Source organism: Urocitellus parryii, chromosome 6 (assembly GCF_045843805.1).
Source record: "Urocitellus parryii isolate mUroPar1 chromosome 6, mUroPar1.hap1, whole genome shotgun sequence".
NCBI classification, from domain to species: Eukaryota; Metazoa; Chordata; class Mammalia; order Rodentia; family Sciuridae; genus Urocitellus; species Urocitellus parryii.
This window is the reverse complement of record NC_135536.1, coordinates 87,427,246-87,447,572: the sequence shown is the minus strand read 5'-3', so window position 1 is coordinate 87,447,572 and position 20,327 is coordinate 87,427,246. Positions and strand designations below refer to the sequence as shown.

Here is a 20,327-nt window from a genome sequence, read left to right as displayed (position 1 = left end):
AATAATTCTGGAAATTAAGTACTGGAAAAGTAACCTCCCTGAGGGCAGGATTTTTGTCTGTTTTGCCCAGTTTCATTCCCATGGTGTATCACAGTATTTAATAGAAGAAGGAAGAAGCATGTTGGGTTGGGAGACCCAACCTTCTGCCCTTACAGAAGGCAGATGTGTAGATAAGGCAGAAGCTGTAAAATGCTAGAATTAAAGGCAGATGAAGCAAGTAATATTTTTAAATGACAACGTTTAGAAACATATTAGTTTGGCAGATCAACTCTTCAAGAATGGGGGAAACAGTATCAGAAGCTTAAGATGTATCTTAACTTCCAGAAGAAAAGGAAAATGATATTTTAAGCCAACTGGCCACTTAAAAAGGTCTAGACTCAGTATAACTTCTCTGGTAAACTTCCAAGACGAATGCATTCTATAGTATTCTCAGCTAATTGCCTCAAAGGAAGGCACAGAAAGTTCTGCCAAACCGAAAACATGAGGAGTGAGGTAAGAATTACGACTTGGACAGTTCTGAATACATAGGTGAGACCTAGGAATTCTGATTGAAAGCCCAAGGCCTGTGCAAGCGCTCCCAAAGCGTTCCCAGGCCAAAGTGGCATTGGGTGACTGTGAATGTGCTACTATATCCTCCTTGAGAACTCAGGGGGTGGAAGGGAGAAGGCAAAGTTGGAAAAAGGCAGGGATGTTTGGGGGTCAGTAGGAATAAGAAATGGTGCCAAGTAAGACTCGGAAAAATCTCCAAATTCGGTCTAGGTAGGGGGTCTTGAGACCAGCTAAGGTTCGAGGACAGAGTGTGAGCCTGGGTGGAATTAGAGGAATGAAAAAAAAAAAAAAAAAAAAAAAACTGCAGAATCCTAAAGGGGCCGCCCAAACTGTAAACCTCAGGGTTAAGAAAGGCCAGGCTGTGGGAAGCCAGCTCAGGCCAGATCCGCCACGTTCCTACCGGTCCGCACGCGTTCAGCCGCAGGTCTTGGAAGTCGGCTCCGTATATAGCTTCCAGGGCCTGCAGCTCGTGGTCCTGCCGCTGCGGGTAGCTCTCCTGAGGTTCATCCCGGCCGCGCCCGGAAACCCCGCGGCCCCCAGTCATGGCTAAGCGGCTGCCAAGGCAGCGCGGCCTGGCAGCGGCGGCTACCGGCCCTAGGCGGGCTGGGGGGCGGGGCCCGGTGCCGGAGACAGGCCTGTGGGCGGGGCCGAGAAGAGGCGGGTCCGTGGGCGGGACTCCACGCCAGGGGCAGAATTGGGGCGGAATTGGGGCGGGATTGGGGCGGAATTGGGGCGGGATTGCGGCTGGACCCCGCGCGGACTCTTGGGGCTGGAGGAACCCAGGCTGACCAAGGCTGGGAGAAAGCCTTGCTCACAATCTGCAGGAGAAAAGCAAGTAAAGGAACTGCATGAATGTGGGCCAACAAATTATGCAGATTGGAATGATAGTACCAGATTGGATAGTTTTCACGAAACAAGTCTCTTTAACAGAAGTGCTTTAGACTCCCAGATAACTTTTGATTCTTTCTAAAAAGGAATACAATTTATTCTTTTTTTTTGGGGGGGGGGGAATTTTATTTAGAGAAAGGGTCTCACTGAGTTGCTTAGCACCTGGCTTTTGCTGAGGCTGGCTTTGAACTCCCAATCCTCCTGCCTTAGCCTCCCAAGCCACTGAGATTACAGGCGTGTGCCATTGTGCCTGGCTAATCTTAAAGGGTGAAAGGAAAGTGACCACAACACTTAGAGCAACCAAGAGATCTTTATTGTAGCAGTGCAACAGGGGAGAAAAGAAAGAGAAGAGAGAGAGAGAGAGCAAGAGAGAGACAGAGAAAGCAAGGGAGATAGCAAGAGAGAGAGAGGGGCCCCGCAGGAGGGAGTTTTTATGAGGTCTCTGGGTCTGCAAGCTGCCTTGTTGGCACAAGGGGGGTTACCTGTTCGGCCTTGAGCAGGGGGTTGAGTGTTCAGCCTTGAGCGGGGGCTTGGGCATTTGGGCTTGAAGTAAATAGTTGATAAAGAACCAGACAGAGGGTTTGAGAGGGCAGGTCATCCTGCAGCTAACTTTGTTTGGCATGCCCTGCAGATAGCTTACTCAGCCTGTCCTTCACCTAACAAAGGGCATATTTGTCATGACTAGGAATATAGGAAGTGTTATGCTAGCTTCTGAAATGAACTATAAAAGTGGAGTTCCCTAAAGGGGTTTAGAAAGCAAGATATTCTTTTACAACTAAATAGCTTCTCAAGGTGACTCCTTTGAAGGTGATAATATTCATGGATGGATATTTTAGTTTGGCACATTTGCTATTAAAAAATTAAGTCTGATTTGCTTTATGATCACAGTGTTTGTGCACATGTATGTGCATATGTATATGTCTGTGTGGGACTATTGAGGCTTCCTGGGGAGGGAAGGGAAGGTCATTCAACTTCCCACTTCCCTGAAATACTTGATGAATTTAATAGCAAATCTGTAGGTACAAGGACAATTAGAAACTCAGATCCATAGGAAACTAATTTCCTGTTCCATATATTGGAGTAATTTGGAATACACGATGTTATGGTTTAGATTAGGTATCCCCCATTGTGAGACAATGCAAAAAAGTATATAGATGGAATGGTTGGGTTATAAGAGCTTTAATCCAATTGGTGAATTAATCCCCTATAGGAACTAGCTGAGTGGTAACTGAAGGCAGGTAGGGTATGATTGAAGGAGGTAGGTCACTGGGGTGTGTTTTGCGGGTATATATTTTGTCCCTGATTAATTAAGTCAGAGTCTGCTCCCGCTCTCTCTCTCTCTCTGTCTCTCTCTCTCTCTCTGATGGCCATGGCCTGAGTGGGTTTCCTCATCCACACACTTCCGCCATGTATGTTATTCTCCCTCACCCTGGCCTGGAGGGAATGGAGCTGACAGTCAATGAACTGAGACCTCTGAAACTGTGAGCCCAAAGTAAACTTTCCTCTTCCAGTTGTTCTTTTCATGTCTTTTGGTCACAGCAGCAAAAAGCTAACTAAAATAGATGATATATTTTAAACAGATAATTGTTTTGATGGTAAATTACTATATACCAAACTAAGAATCATAAATGTTTAGCCCAATGGTGAAAAGGTTAAATTCCAAATTTCTGTCCTTTGTTTATTGTAAAATAAGTGATTCTTTCATTTTTTGAAATATAGGGCTTGTTATATAATATTTTCTTTAGATCTACAGATGTTTTTATTTTTTATGTTTTGTACTGGGGATTTAACTCAGAGCTTTGTATATGCTGAGCAAGCACTCTACCACTGATACCACTGAGCTACATTCCAGGACAGATAATTTTTTAAAGGTTGGAAGGTGATGCTTTTTTCCTCTTGGATATTTTTTCTTTAAACATCAATAAACAGGAATTCATCTTGCATAGTTACCCTTTATTGCTATTGTACAATGTGCCAGACATTGTCAGGATTTTCATTAATTAAATTCTTTATTGCCCTCAAAACAACTTTGCAAAATAGGCATTTTTTAAGCTGGATTTAGAGAGGCAAAACAACTACCCAATGTTATTTGAACACAACTGGAAATGGTGAAGTGGGCATTCAAACCCAGGGCCAGGATTTATGCCCCTGATACCCCAACCACTGTGCACACTATAATGAACTCTTTAATCTTGAGAAAGTTGGTAGTTTTCCCTGTGTAAAATGATAACCCAGGTTTCCAGAAAAAGAGAAATAGGTTTTCTGCTATATTAAGCTTTAGTGCTCTCCAAAAATCCATTTAAACAATACAAGTTTATCAGAGACCAATGTTTTTGGATGTGAAAGTCTCAATATTTCAACTCAAAGATGTCCAGAGGTTCTATTATCTGCTACCACTTTCATTTCACAAGGACTTAAGAGATCCTTATTGCCACTGTCAATATTCACAGAGACTTTTAAAAGTCCTGACTCAATATCTTCTTCTGTTCCCAGAAATAAAATAAACTGTGCTTTTAAATATTTAGTCCCCAATTTTTATAACCATATCTGCCAGGATATGTTGGGTTATGCTATAATAGTGTGTAACTGTAAATATCTTGGTTGCTTGGTATAATCAATATTTACTTCCTGCTCATACCAAATTTTTCATGAGTTTGGTTGGCCCTCCAGGGTATGTGCCCTCCTAAATGGTGATTCAGAGACATAAGCTGCTTCCATCTTTTGGCTCTTCCATTTCAACACAAGGCCCCTTCCACAATCACAATGGCAGGGAAGAAGAGAGACTTGAGAATCACAAATAGCGTTTCACTGTCTCAGCCCACAAACGACTCCACAACCGCTTATATTTCATTAGTCATAATAGTCACATGAACCTGCCCACCTGCAAGTGCAACTGAGAAATACATTCTTCTGTGTGGCTCCAGGAAGAAGACAATGAAATATTATTGAATGTTTGTGATGTCTACATAATAACCTGCAATATCTATTCTTTCATATAGGCATAGAAATAGTCATTTGAAAATAGAACTGCTTATTCCAGATGGGTAGTCAAGTGCCATAAAGACTTTTCTCAGCATGCTGCTTTTGGGCTTATCACACAAAAATACTTACATTTCTCCAGCTTTTCTCTCCTGTCGTTAGTAAAAGGCCACACAGGGGCATGTGAAGGATAGGAGGGAAGAAGTAAAGGAAAATAAAACCCATTGGATCCACCTCACTTACCATGTTGGGCTTTGCAATTACTATCAATCCTAAGAATAAAGGAAAAAGTTGAAAAGGAAAGAGTTATTTTTAAAAAATTACTTATTGAATTAGGGTTCTCCAAAGAGAACATAACAAACAGGATAAATATACATATAGAAAGAGATTAATTATGAAGAATTGACTGACACAATCATGGAGCCTAACAAGTTCCAAGATTTGCAGTCAGCAGGATAGAAATTTAGGAGAGCTGGTGGTATAGTTCCAACCCAAGTCTAATGCCTGAGAACAGAAACACCAATGGTGGAGTTTCATTTCAAAAGCCAGCAGGCTCAAGACCCAAGAAGAGCCAATGTTTCAGCTGGAGTCCAGGCACGGCTCAAAGACAGTTCAACAGAAAGAAATGCTACCTAAGTAATATTTTTCTCTTTATTTTCTTTTTCTCTTCAGGTCTTCAACTGATTGGACAAGATCCACTCACACAGTGGAGGACAATCTGCTTTATTCAGTCTATTCATTCATATAATCCCATCCAGAAACACCCTCACAGACACACCTGGAATAATGCTTGACTGAATATATGGGTTCCTCATGACCCAGTCAACTTGACACATAAAATTGATCATCACACCTATATTCCAGTGGTTACAAGAAAATCCACAAGCAAGTTTCAATAGGTATATGATTAATTTCAGAACAGATGATTGGGGAAATCTGTAAAAATCTGTTGTTTTCCACATACTGCTTCCCTAATTGTGTTTGTAACACAGAGCCTTAACATGCGTTAAATGAGTGAACTACAGACACATGTAGAAGAGTAACTTCATTAAATGCTGTGCAGACTGAACAAGGCAGAACTTTGGAGAGGGAGATAGATCTAGAGAATGACTAGAACTTTCCTTGGGGTACTTATTCCCCAGAACCTCTCACTCCCTCTTTGGGATTCCTCTTTTCCTCAAAACTTTATCACCATGTTTATTATTTCTATGGAAAAATGGATCCTCAGTGCTAATCAACTATATTAATCATGAAACAGGTGTATTAATCAGGGTTTCAGGGTTCTCCAGAGAAATAGAACCAATGAAATATATATATATAAACTATGATATATATATCATAGTTTATAATATTTATTTCATTTATATATATGAAAGAGGATATTGAGAATTGGCTCATGCAATTACAGAGGCTGAGAAGTCCCACAATCTGCCATCTGCAAGGTGGAAATGAAGGAAAGTTGGTAGTGTAATTCAGTGACTACTAAGGCCTGAAGACAGAAGAAGATGGATATTCCAGTTCAATAAGAGAGAATAAATTCACCCTTCCTCCTTTCTCTGCTTTTTTGTTCTTTTTATTTATTTATTTATTTTATTCAGGCTGCCAACAAATTGGATGATGTTTACCCACACTGATGAGGTTGGATTTTCTTTACTCAGCCTACTGATTCAAATGTCAATCTCTCAGAAACACCCTCACAGATACATTCACAAATAATGTTCTATCAGTTATTTGGGCATCTCTTAACCTAGTTAAGTCAACACATAAAATTAGCCATCACATCAAAACTTTGGGAACATAAAGTGGTTTTAAGTTGGGAGGATGCCATCTTAGACTATTCTATGGGAGATGAATGTAAAGAAAAATGACTTGTGATAGCATTTTCTAGAGCTAGAGTCAGATGTTACCTTAAAAGAAAACAAAACTGTACTTCATTGTTTATGATTTGCTTTACTGTAGCTTCAGAGGGTTTTGGATAAAATTATCAGCACAGAGTGTGTAGGCTGGTAATTCCAATCATCTGTCCTTAGCTCTGGCCATGTACTTGATTGCTGCCAAGTGTTATTTCCTGGCCAGCTCATATCAACATAACATCTGCTATAGTCTAAATATTGTTTCTTCCCCTCATAAGTTCTATGTTGAAACCTTATCGTGAGTGTGAAGTTACGAGGAAACCCCCCCCCCCCCGAGTTAGCAGGTGATTATGTAATGAGAGCTCACCCTCATGAATGTGATTAGTGCCTTTATAAAAGGGCACTTTTCTAACCATGTGAGGACACAGCTAGAAGGCATGAATTATGAGCCAGAATGCAGTCACTGAATCTGTGGATGCCTTGATTTTGGACATCCAGTTTATAGAATTATGAAAAAAATTTTTTGTTGTTGTTTATAAGCTGCTTAGAGTAAGGCATTTTGTATAGCAGCCTCCAAGATTATACCTGTAAGTAATTGAAATGGACAGTATTAATGCATGTAGTTTTTGACCTGTTCAACTTTAATTCCAAATAAGATATCTAAAATGGAACATTTTGTTAAATGATTGTAACATTTCTCATTCCACATGCTCTTTTTACAAAAGAGCTTACTCCTTACTCTGAGAGTTGTGATCTACATCCCTCTCCCTTAAACACAGTGATTTTGGGACTGCTTTAATAGAGTGCTGGGTTTCTGTTCTCATGATTAAAAGGCTTAGAAGTCACTCCAGTTAAACTGGGCTAACTGGGCTGTGCAAAATAACCACACAAGAGACACAAATACCTTTTTCTTTGGGGTCGCTGTGACGGCTCCTCTGACCTTAAGGGTCCGCAGCAAGAGAGAGATCAACAAATGGTGCTGGGAAAACTGGAAATCCATATGCAACAAAATGAAACTGAATCCCTTTCTCTCGCCATGCACAAAAGTTAACTCAAAATGGATCAAGGAGCTTGATATCAAATCAGAGACACGGCTTCTGATAGAAGAAAAAGTTGGCTCCGATCTACATACTGTGGGGTCGGGCTCCAAATTCCTCAATAGGACACCCATAGCACAAGAGTTAACAACTAGAATCAACAAATGGGACTTACTCAAACTAAAAAGTTTTTTCTCAGCAAAAGAAACAATAAGAGAGGTAAATAGGGAGCCTACATCCTGGGAACAAATCTTTACTCCTCACACTTCAGATAGAGCCCTAATAACCAGAGTATACAAAGAACTCAAAAAATTAGACAATAAGATAACAAATAACCCAATCAACAAATGGGCCAAGGACCTGAACAGACACTTCTCAGAGGAGGACATACAATCAATCAACAAGTACATGAAAAAATGCTCACCATCTCTAGCAGTCAGAGAAATGCAAATCAAAACCACCCTAAGATACCATCTTACTCCAGGAAGATTGGCAGCCATTGTGAAGTCAAACAACAACAAGTGCTGGTGAGGATGTGGGGAAAAGGGTACACTTGTTCATTGTTGGTGGGACTGCAAATTGGTGCAGCCAATTTGGAAAGCAGAATGGAGATTTCTTGGAAAGCTGGGAATGGAACCACCATTTGACTCAGCTATTCCCCTTCTCGGTCTATTCCCTAAAGACCTAAAAAGAGCATGCTACAGGGACACTGCTACATCGATGTTCATAGCCACACAATTCACAATAGCAAGACTGTGGAACCAACCTAGATGCCCTTCAATAGATGAATGGATAAAAAAAAGTGTGGCATTTATACACAATGGAGTATTACTCTGCATTAAAAAATGACAAAATCATCGAATTTGGAGGGAAATGGATGGCATTAGAGCAGATGATGCTAAGTGAAGCTAGTCAATCCCTAAAAAACAAATGCCAAATGTCTTCTTTGATATAAGGAGAGTAACTAAGAACAGTGTAGGGAGGAAGAGCATGAGAAGAAGATTAACATTAAACAGGGATGAGAGGTGGGAGAGAAAGGGAGAGAGAAGGGAAAATGCATGGAAATGGAAGGAGACCCTCAGGGTTATACAAAATTACATACAAGAGAAAGTGAGGGGAAAGAAAAAAATAATACAAGGGGGAGAAATGAATTACAGTAGAGGGGGTAGAGAGAGAAGAGGGGAGGGGAGGGGAGATAGTAGAGGATAGGAAAGGCCACAGAATACAACAGACACTAGTATGGCAATATGTAAATCAATGGAAGTGTAACTGATGTGATTCTCCAATCTGTATACGGGGTAAAAATGGGAGTTCATAACCCACTTGAATCAAAGTGTGAAATATGATATATCAAGAACTATGTAATGTTTTGAACAACCAACAATAAAAAAAAAAGAGAAGAGAGAACCTACAGAATGGGAGAAATCTTTTGCTAGCTACACTTCAAACAGAGGATTAATATCCAGAATATATCAAATCTCAGAAAACTTAACACCAATAAAACAAATAACCCAATTAAGGCAAATGAATTAAACAGACACTTCTTAAAAGAAGTACAAATGGCCAACAAATATATGAAAAAATGTTCAACATCATTAGCAATCAGGTAAATGCAAATCAACACTACTGAGAATTCATCTCACTCTAATTAGATTGGCAGTCATCAAGAATACAAATAATAATAAATGCTGGAAAAGATGTAAAGAAAAAGGGACAGTTTTACATTTTGGTGGGATCGTACTCTAGTACAACCACTGTGGAAATCAGTGTGGAGGTTTCCTTAGAAGAAGGAACCACCATAGGACTCATCTATTTTACTCCTTAGAAGTCATCCTAAAGAATTAAAGTCATCATGCTATAGTTACATAAGCATACCCATGTTTATAGCAGCACAATTCACAATTGTGGAATTCACAGATAATTCTAAACTATGGAACCAGCTTCGGTATCCACTAATGCACAAATGGATAAAGAAAATATGGTGTATGTATACAATGGAGTTTTATTCAGCCATTAAAAAAATGAAACGATGTCATTTGCAGGAAAATGGATGGAACTAGAGACCATTATGTTGAACAAAATAAGCCTAACTCAGAAAGCAAGGGTCATATGTGGAAGCTAGAGAGGGAAAAAGAAAAATGTGGAAATCTCATGAAAATCAAAGGGAGATCAGTAGAGAAAAGGAATCAGAGGTGGGAGGAGAGGGGAAGGGGAAGCGCTGGGGGGTGATACTGGCCAAATGATATTGCTATATTGTGTACATGTACAAATATGCAATAATACCCCCCCCCCAAAAAAAAGAGAGAGATTGAGAGCACTGACTCCTTTTATTCAGAAGAAGCTATTCAAATGAGGCAAGGGGTCAGGTTTCAGGGGGCTGAGTCTATCTTCATGATGTCCACTGTCAGCAGGTTGACTGACATCTGGGTAGGCCACACCCAAGGGCACAATAAGAGAAGGGGACACACACAAGGCACTTCCATGGAAGATTCTACCCTAAACAGGGCAAAGGGTTATATTACAAAGGAACAGGTGAGCATTGCTTCACCCATGGGGCTGTAGCAAGACACACCTATGCACGAGGCACCCTCCCTCGAACCCAAGAAGGGTGGGGAAAGCTCTGCCACATTTCTGTGACTGAGCGCCTCAGCACCCAGCCGCCCGGGGAGTGTGACTCTTTCATGTGTGAGGTTGATCTCCTACAATGGAGTATAGTGGAAGTGATGCTATGTGAATTCTGAGATTAGGTTATAAAAGTCAATATGGCTTCCACATTATTCTCTTAGGACTGTCTTTCTTGGGATGCTATATTGTGGAATATAGTTGTCAGGCTGTGGGAAAGCCAAGCAGATACATGGAGAGGCCACATGTAGATATTTTAGCTGACAGCTCCAGCTAAGTTCCCAGATAACAGGAGACATCTACTTCCAACCTGTGAGTGAACAGCTTTTAGATTTCAGATTCAGCCAGTGATTTTGAATTACCCTAGTTGATAGCATGTGGAGTTGTTCAAGCTGCTAAATTTGTCATGGTTTGTTATTCAGTAGTAAATGACCAGACACATATAAATAATACCATTATAACTATATAAATGATACTACTATAGACAATTAACATGTCTTTAAATCATATCCAACCTCTAACATTACATGTCAATCTTAACTTCTCTTGACTCATGATTGTAATGAGTGAAAAGTTCATAGACGACATAGCTGTAAGAATCATGACACATTGTCCTTGGCTCTACTTGTTCTTGAGGCAAACCTTTCTCACATCTGAGAATCATGGTGAGCTCAGTTCATTAGGTTGTTGATACCACTAACTCTATATCCTAACACCAAAATAGGGACTGTAAAGAATTTAGAGGTGTCTTTTCAAAATGAAAATATAGTTTTTTGCTTTCTTCATTTTTTTTTGTTTTCCCACACCTATATTCCAATTGTTTTGAGTAGGTGCCAGAGGGTGAAGGTAGGTGTTTTTAGACTATTACCAAACAACTCTATTTGCACACAGTCTTCTCCAGCCTTTCCTTAAGGAGTGTGCTGAATGTTAATGAATTACTATTATAATTTGTGCTTTATGATTACAGTATAAGGGGTTTCATTTGAAAAACATGTTTAGCCTCACAGAACTAATTTTAACTACTGGAAATGGCATTTTTTTAATGGAGTATAATTAATGTAATTATTAATTTCCCTCTTCTTTTTGGTCTCTGTAAAGTTTAATGTAGCTGTTTACATGAAGAATTACCATATGCAGGCATTGTGAAAATCCAAAGATATATCTAACATAGATTTCTGCCCTCTAAAGGTCAATAAATAAGAAGGGTGACCAGTGAGAGTAAAATAGTCTAACTATAGCAGGATCATCCTTGGGGCAACCAAAAAAGAACTAATTTAAATCACTGCTTAAGGGTTATTGTTCTTGGAGCTGATCTTGTCATTCACTATGTCAAAGTCCTCTACCATGTACTTCATGCTGTACAAAAGAAACCAGTTGCCATTAAGTCAAACTATGCAAAATCTTTCTTTTCTTGTCTCATTTCTCCTTTTCTTTTTTCTAGATCCATTCTCCTATTTGGTTTCTCTTTTATATTCTTAATTCACTTGTTTATCCCAGTTTCCCAGCCTTAGCATCAGCCCACAGGAAGGTGCTTCCTCCCAACTCTTCATTGCCAGAATCCACTACGCTTGGATTATACTGTGTTATGTTTTAGAAAAGGGATCCAATAAAAGAATCTAGGAAACCACGCACTGGGTTCCTATGTTCCATATTTCTTAAATACTTCAGCTACACTTAAGGACTGACAGAGAAGCCAGGAGACTGGGATCCCTGCAAAGGTGGCAGAGACGAGTAATTAAGGGCTTGCAGGCAGACCAAGCTGACAAGCTCCAGGATAGTAACGGTAGCAATAAATGAAGAGAGGTCCAGGAGGCGTAGGGAGCGTGTCCCAGCCGCAGACACCAAATCCCGCGCCTCCTACACTTCCCGTAAGGAAGTCACGCTCCGCGGGGCCAAGATGGCGTCACCTCCCTCGGCAGCGTGAGGGGCGGAGCCGAGCATCACGTGACCGTCCCGGCCGGCAGCGCGCCCCGGGTTACCCCAGGCACGCGCAGGTAGCCGGGCGGCCGAGGGGGCGGTGCCACTGCCCCTCAAGGGGCGTCCACCCGCTTTCCTTCGGTGTCGCTAAGCTCTGTCCCAGGGGCTTCGGGCCCGAGTGGGGCCGGGAAAGGGGGTGTCCGGCCGTGCAGAGGCAAAGAGGGGTTACGGAACGGGGTCCCTAGGCGGGAGGTCTGAGACCCCAGCACGGGTCTGGATCGGAGGGGACTGCCGGGAACAACTGGCAGCCAGCCAGCCAGCCGCGCAGGGTCAGGCTGTTTAGGAGACTCAGGGCATTCCAAATAGGCCTGGGCGCCCCCCGGGTGTCGGGGTTCTGAGCCGACGGGGTCAGCTCCGACCACACGACTTGGCCATTTCGTGGGTTTCACATCGTCATCCAGCCTCGAAGCCAGCAGGATTGAAAAATTGCTTTAGCCAAATGTTCTTTTCCCTCTGAGGAGGGAGGCAGAGACCGTCGGTCCAAGGGGACTAGAGTGGGATACCCTGGCTCTCAGAGGGTGGAGGGAGCAGAGGTTGAAGCGGGCGGCAGGATTGGAGAGCACCCTTCTTGAGCATCAAATGCCCCCTTCTCTGTTTTCATCTCTGCTGAGTGGGCTTGGCCGCGCTGATCCCCCTGGAGGAGGGACAGACGACGTTTGGCGGGCTCTGACCCTGCAGCCTTCATGTGGCTGCTGACAGGGACCCAGGAGGGAACAGACATGGGGCGCGGCCTCGCCTCTCTCCCACCCCGCCTCCCTGGTGATGGGGTTGACTACGTGGAGACGTGAGGGGACCCGCCGGCTGCCCCGGCTCTCCAGGACTCCATCAGACACCCACGCTGGGCTCCGAGGAAGGCTGGCGGCGAGCGGAACCGGAGCCCCAGCCTCGCCATGGGGCATAACGCGAGCTGGATCTCCCGGAACGCCAGCGAGCCGCGCAACACGTCGGGCGCCGAGGCGGCGGGCGCGAACCGCAGCGCGCTCGGGGAGTTCGGTGAGGCGCAGCTGTACCGCCAGTTCACCACCACTGTGCAGGTCGTCATCTTCATAGGCTCGCTGCTCGGTAAGCCACCTGCGGGGCCGCCTCCGGCAGGGCTTCCCCGAGGGCGCAGGCTCTGGGAGCTCCGATCCGCCGTAACCAGAGCCGCGTGGGTTGCAAGTGCCTGGTCAAGTGCGATAGTTGAAGGAGGTCTAAGAATCCTGTAGTTACTGCAGTGAAGTTAAGCTGGAGTGGTCGACCCCAACCCTTAAGCTGGAAGCAGAACAGTTCCAATAGGTCTTTCTCTTGGCTGAGGTTGGTGCCTGGTCTGGGCAGAGGTCATCCTCCTTGCGGAATGCTTCGGGGTGGGCAAAGGGCTGCGCACATCATACTTTACCTCCTGGGTGCCAGGGAGCAGGGGTGGCTCCAACACTTGTTTACAAATAAGAACTAAGATTCTGTGGGATTTTGTTGCTGATGAAGGAATGTTACTCTCTTTTAAAAATGTATTTCACGCTACTACTATTCCCTATATAAAATATTATTTTTGTGTATATTTTATGGCTTGCCTCTAAGCAACCCTGTGAAGTTAAACTTTATGTTGCCTTCAGCTATTTTGAAAATTCTCAAGTAAAACAAAACCCACCTATTTCTCTACTTATATTTTGTTCGAGGTACAAAACAAAGATAACCCTAACCCTAACCTTAACCAAACCAAAACAAAAAGCCCCAAACCAACCGCAAGAGATTTCTTTCCTTGTTCAGGGAAGAAAAGATCAACTGAAGTGAGGGGCTAGTAAAAACTTATGTCCACTAGTAAGAATTACCTGTACTTCTCACTAGTCTTAAATGAGACTACTCTTTAGAGCTACTCTTTAAATGATGAATAATATAATTAATATTCATTTCAGTTGAGGTTTGCCCAACAATGCACACTATTTGTAAATATGTGTAAATTCTCTGATGTGGCATTTGGAAGGGTGAGAAGAGATCGTTTATGATTATATCTGATGTGTGCAAGAGTAGTGTTAAAGTTTCAAAGTAAGGATAGGTTTCTTTTCCCAGAACTTGTGGATTTTCACGGAAACTAAGATAACTGACATTAAAAAGACCATATTTGGAAGAATTTTAAGTGTTTGATATTTCCCTTCATATTTTTTCTAATTGTCATCATTCCATTACAGTCCATTCTTTTGTAATATTGGTTTTCCCCTTTTTTTCATGAGTGCATTGTTAGACATTTCTGTGACTATATGTAGATCGATATGTGTGTTTTAAGATGTTTTTATGAGTGAAGTTCACATTAACAAAAGCTTGTGTTCCAAAGACTTTCAACATTCATTTATCAAACACTTAGTAACCCTCTAATAGATACTAGGCATGACACATGGAGTTAAATTTCAATATTGTCACACTTACAGTGTAGATTACTGGGGAGGCTGGAGAAAGGGCTGTAAATTTTATTTTTGCAGGTTTTCTCCTGCAGAAATAAAATGTATGGCCATGTGTGTGTGTGTGTGTGTGTGTGTGTGTGTGTGTGTGTTAATTTTCCTCATTGGTAACGTGGAAAAAAGATGGTGTTGGGAGACATTTTTTAATGATTCAACTAAAAAAAATTTGAGTACTATTGAAATAGAAGACAGAGCATGTGTGTAAAAGACAGCAAACAATGGACATTTAATAAGTTACTTCTGCTTCCCATGTCCTTTCCATTTTTTAGCTTGCATTGGATTCAGGAATTCTTAGGTAAATATGATCTTATTTCAGCTCTTTTCCACATAGCACTTCTGAGTGACATGCAAAAACTTCTTTCATGGATCTCTTAAAAGAGGAGACTTAATTTTCTCTTGATATGCCTCCCTTGACCTAGGAAGACATATTTTTCCCCTTTCACATTATTTGGGTCTGCCTAAGAAGAAGTCCATTTGCTCCTTTCTATTTTCAGAAAGTATAAATATAGATAGTATTTTTGATTTTCTTGAAAGCTTAACTGAATTGTAATATTTCCCTGTGTATTTGTTATTTACTGGTATTTTTGATTCATTGTTCTCCAAAGAGCTGATCCCTTCAAATATATCTGTGTACTTTCATATTCTCCTGGTAATGCCATTTGAGGCTTAGAGCTTACTTCCTAAGCCATGTGCAGTCAGCTGCAGGGCAAGTAAACTTGGGAAGCTTAGTTTGAAAGCCCCCAAATAGAGAAGAATAATAGATTAGGAATGGAGAAAGGTAAAATTGTGGGAGGATGGAATAATATCTAGAATAAATAACTGAGTTAGTCTACCTATTTCTTCTGTCCCCAAACATAAGCCAATGAGTTTCTCCTTAATTTTTTCTGTTAAACAAATTCAAACATACTTCTCATATTCTCTAAATAGATTTCTTTTTATTAGGCTTTTTAGAAGCCCATTATTATGTGAAAATAATTCTTTTGTACTATTTATGTCTTGCAGCTCTTTTTGGAAACTGTTTTAGTGCCCTGTAATAGGAAGACTCCCTAACAAATTGGAATAACTGTAATATTCCAACCATTGGGGACATTATTTGCTGTGTTGAAAATGAACTCAAGAGTTATATATGTTATTATTCAAATAATATACCTTTTGGGGATTTGTGTAAACTAATGTTCCTCAGATTTCTTTATGAAACGTTATGGGATATCTTCAGATATGTAGAGGATCTTGAAAGAGAGTTAATTTAGATTCTCTTTTGGCAAATAGATGGCCCACACTATTTTTAGTCATCAACAGTGTGAAATCAAAAACTCAATAAGATTTGGAGTCACCATTTCTATTAAATACTATGGATTGAACTCCATAGGGTTGACCTTTTTTTCCCCTCACTCTACATGGATTTTCAGTTCAAGTGAGAGTGGGCTCCTCTTTGGTACTTTGACTTTAAAAAAGTCAGCAGTTATGACCTAGCTTATTACCTCTAACCTACTCCTTCACAGATTACTTGTCGTCTGTGCCTATCTCATTGTAGGCATAGGATATATTTTTAAATAAATGAATTTTTTGTTAATTAAAGAAAATTATCCTTGTGGACAACAGCCAGCATTTCTTTATACTGCACCAAAATTTATTTTAAAATATTTTAAAATAGAGAAATCAGCTTTCCCTCCTCCTGCCAAACATCATATATGTGGTTCTTGTTTTTAAGCTGTATCCACTTTCCCTACTATTGTAGACTAAATATTTGCAAACCCCAGATTCATATGTTGAAGCTCTAAACCCAGTGCAACAGATGGTATTAAGAGGTGAGGCTGGGGCTGGGGTTATGGCTCAGTGGTGGAGTTCTTGCCTCAAAAGTGTGAGGCACTGGGTTCGATCCCAGCATCAATAAAAACAAAGGCATTGAGTCCATACACAACTAAAAAAAATATTAAAAAAAAGAAAGGTGAGGCCTTTGGTAGTTAGTCAAGTTTAGATAAAATCATGAGGGTGGTGTCCTCATGATGGAACTAGTTGCAGAGAGCTTGCTTGTTTTATCTTCCTAACCTGAGAGGACATAGCAAGAAGACTGCTGCCTATAAGTGATGAAGAGGGTCCTCTCCACAACTTGTTCCTGCTGGTATCCGATCTGGTACTTCTTAGCTTCCAGAAATGTTAGAAATAAATGTTGTTTAAGCCATTTCTATTATGATATTTTGTCATAGCATCCTGAGCACACTAATACACTTAGAGGTATATAGTGAGCCAGCATGAAATAAATGACTCCAAGTATTGTCTAATTTATTTGGGACTTGATTCCATGTGGTGGTTATTAAAGTATTCATTTCAGAGGGAAGATGGGGGTGCTGGGGATGTAACTCAGTAGTAGAGTACTTTTTTAGCATGTAAGAGGCCTTGGGTTTGGTCCCCAGCACAGTTAAAAAACAAACAAACAAATAAGAAAAAGGAAAGATAGGGGACTGAGTTGATGAATCTGCTTAATAGGTGATATGGACCATTTTTAAATGAAGAATAAATTTTATTAATAACATTTTATTAATATTAATTTTATTAATAACAATAATAACATTTTTCCTGAAATTTTACTCAGAGCTTGTGATACAGAATTTAATTTTGTAAGAGTAATGTTTTTATCTTGGTGTTGTTTAGTTTTTATTTGTTCTTTTTAGATATACATGACAGGAGAGTGTATTTTGTTATACATACATTGTTATACATGTATAACTAAATCTAGTTAGGACCCCATTCCTATGGTTAAACATGATGTGCAATTACACTGGTTATATATTCATATATGTACATAGGAAAGTTATGTCATTCTACTGTCTTTCCTATTCCTAATCCCCTCTTCCCTTCATTCCCCTTTGTCTAATACAACAAATTCTATTCCTCCTCTCTCCCGGGCTTATTGTGTATCAGCATGTCAGAATCCACATATCAGAGAGAACATTTGGCCTTTAGTTTTGGGGGATTGGCTTGTTTTATTTAGCCTGATAGTCTCCAGTTCCATCCATTTACCAGCAAGTGCCATAATTTCATTCTTTTTTTTTATGGCTGAGTAAATAAACACCATTTTTGCTTATGTTTACTCATAGTCTTCCAGCAAATTATGAGGCACCAGCAATGATCATGATACTTGATTGATAGAGGAATGTACCTTTGATACTAATTGAAATTAACCACATACTGGCTGAATAATTGTTGGAATTACTCACTTAAATGCTTAATAGAAAATGTGTTAATATTAGTTTGTACTTGTAATTCATAATTACAAAGAATGATTTTTAGTTATCCATAATTATAGCCAATAGTATTGCAACACCAAAGTCTTACTTCTACCTGCTATTTCTTCTGGCATACCTACAAACCTACTAGACAACATCAAGAATAAAGGATCCTAAATTAAGGAGTCAGGAAATAGTAGGGTAGGTGAACCTAATATTATTGCCTCACTTTGTTTTTGATTTCCATATGATGGATATATTCCCAGCCCTTTCTTTTATAATAGGCAGAGAAAATCAATCTGACCTCCATCTGAATGAAATTCTGGTTGCTAACCATATGCTTTTCCTTTCTTGGCCTTTGTATGCATATCTTTTAACTTTCCAATTCTTGGAATTTAAATTTTTTAAAAACTTAAAAAACATTTTAATTTTTAAGATTTGTTTTAATTAGTTATACATGACAGTGGAATGCAAATTGATACATCATATATAATGTAGTATAATTTCTCATTCTTCTGGTTATACATGATGTAGAATCCCTCTGGTCATATAGTTATATATGTACATAGGATAATAATGTCTGATTCAGTCTACTATGCTTTCTATTCCTATACCCCCCTCCCCTCCCTTCACTCCCCTCTACCTAAACTGACTATATTTTTCCCTACCCACTCCCCACCATTGTGAATTAGCATCCTCATATCAGAGAAAACATTTGGCCTTTGGTTTTTTGGGTTTGGCTTATTTTGCTTAGCATGATATTTTCCAGCTCCATCCTTTTATCAGAAAATGCCATAATTTCATTCTTCTTTAAGGCTGAGTAATATTCCATTGTGTGAATATATATGACTTTTTTTTTTATCCATTCATTCTGTTGGAGATCACCTAGGTTGGTTCCATAGTTTAGCTACTGTTTGAAAAACAAAGGATACTACTCAGTGGTTTTTAGTATATTCACAGAGTTCTAAAACCATCACCATTATTGAAATCCAGAACATTTTTTATCATCCCACGAATAAACCATATACCCATTAACAGTTGTTCCCTCATTTTTCTCAATACCCTATACCAGAAGCAACCACTAATCTACTTTCTGTCTCCATAGATTTACCTGTTCTAGATATTTCATATGGAAATGGCTAGGGTCATACATTATTTGATCTTTGTGACTGGCCTTTTTCACTTGTCATATTTTTTGGTTGCAGTTGTGTTGTAGCATGTATCTAGCAGAACTTCATTCCTTTTTTATGGCCAAATAATACTTCATTGTATAGATATACTACATTTTGTATATCCATCCATCATGATGACATTTGAGTTATTTTCACTTTTTGGCTGTTATGAATAATGCTGCTATGAATATTCACATGTATGTTTTGATGTAGACATGTTTTCAGTTTTGGGTATATATACCTTGGAGTAGAATTTTTGGGTAATATGGTAACTCTATGTTTATCCTTTTTAGGAACTGCCAGACTGTTTTCCAAAGTGGTGGCGTGATTTTATATTTCCATTGGCAGTACATGATGTTCCTGATTTCTTCACAATCTTGTCAATATTTGTTATTATTTTTCTTTTTGAGTATAGCCATTATAGTGGAAATGAAGTGGTATCTCATTATGGTTTTGATTTATATTTCCCTAATGACTAATGTTATTCAGTATATTTTCATGTGCTTATTATTCATTTGTGTATCTTCTTTGATGTAATATCTATTCAGATCTTTTGCCCATTTTAAATTTGGGCATTTACACCTAGTGTGGTGGCACACAACTGTAACCCCAAGTATGTTGGAGGCTGAGGCAGGAGGATTGCAAGGTTCAGAGTAGCTTGAGGAACTTAGTGAGACCCTGTCTCAAAATAAAACAAGACAAAACACAAGCAAAAAGGACTAGAGATTTAGCTCAATGATAGAGTACTTACCTAGCATGAATGAGACCCTGGGTTTGATTCCTAGTACCACAAAAATATAGATACTTAAATAATTACATAGGGTTATTTGTCTTTATTGTTGATTGTTGGAGTTCCTTAAATATTCAGGATACTAGACCTTATTATATATATATGATTTGCAATTAATTTCTCCCACTTTATGGGTTATCTTTTTCATTTTCTTGTTCTATCTTTAGAAACAAGGATTTTATTGAGCTGAAGTTATCTAATTTTGTTGTTGTTTGTGTTCTTGATGTCATATCTAAGAAATCATTACCTAATCTAAGGTTATCAAGATGTACTCTTAAATTTTTTTGTGTTGCTGGGGATTGAACCCAGGACATTATGCACACGAGGCAAGCACTCTACCAACTGAGCTATATCCTCAGCCTCTTAAATTTTTTGTAAGAGATTTATAGATCATTTCTTTGATTCATTTAGTTTAGGTCTTTGATCCATGTGTATTCATTTTTGCATATGTTATGAACAAGGAATCCAAATTCATTCCTTTGCATGTGGACATCCAGTTGTCCCAGCATCATTTGTTGAAAAGACATTTTTTTCCCTGTCAATTGTTTTGATGCTCTGTTGGATCTTGTGAAAATTTCTGATGTCATCATCCTATTGAAGGATTACTATAAATCTTTGAGAAGGAATAAATAAATCTATTTTCCCACATGGTAATTTATGTTCTTTAAAAACATGATCTAGAAACAGAATTTCCCAGAGTCATGGAGGAAACTAATGACTTATTTTATAGCATATTAATAGAGATTTATTTGAAGTTGAATTAGATAATAACTTCCTCTGTGTTTTTCAATTCTGTAACTTAAA

General features: G+C 39.7%; 2 protein-coding genes across 5 annotated transcripts in view; one reads left to right on the top strand and one right to left on the bottom strand.

The window, feature by feature from the left end:
• Positions 1-1,156, bottom strand: part of Eif2ak4 (eukaryotic translation initiation factor 2 alpha kinase 4) — a 103,215-nt gene extending 102,059 nt beyond the window's left edge. For all 3 annotated transcript variants that reach the window (XM_026390966.2, XM_026390987.2, XM_026390981.2), the window contains exon 1: positions 950-1,156. In XM_026390966.2, the coding sequence (XP_026246751.1) occupies positions 950-1,093 (144 nt within the window). In that variant the 5' untranslated portion in view covers positions 1,094-1,156. The remainder of the gene's footprint in view (positions 1-949) is intronic.
• Positions 1,157-12,737: 11,581 nt separating this feature from the next.
• The window catches only part of Gpr176 (G protein-coupled receptor 176), a 113,144-nt gene continuing 105,554 nt past the window's right edge, over positions 12,738-20,327 (top strand). Inside the window, exons 1-2 of one of the 2 annotated variants that reach the window (XM_026393076.2) lie at positions 12,738-12,967; positions 17,023-17,025. In XM_026393076.2, the coding sequence (XP_026248861.1) occupies positions 12,796-12,967; positions 17,023-17,025 (175 nt within the window). In that variant the 5' untranslated portion in view covers positions 12,738-12,795. The remainder of the gene's footprint in view (positions 12,968-17,022; positions 17,026-20,327) is intronic. The other variant, XM_026393072.2, reaches the window with a different exon arrangement.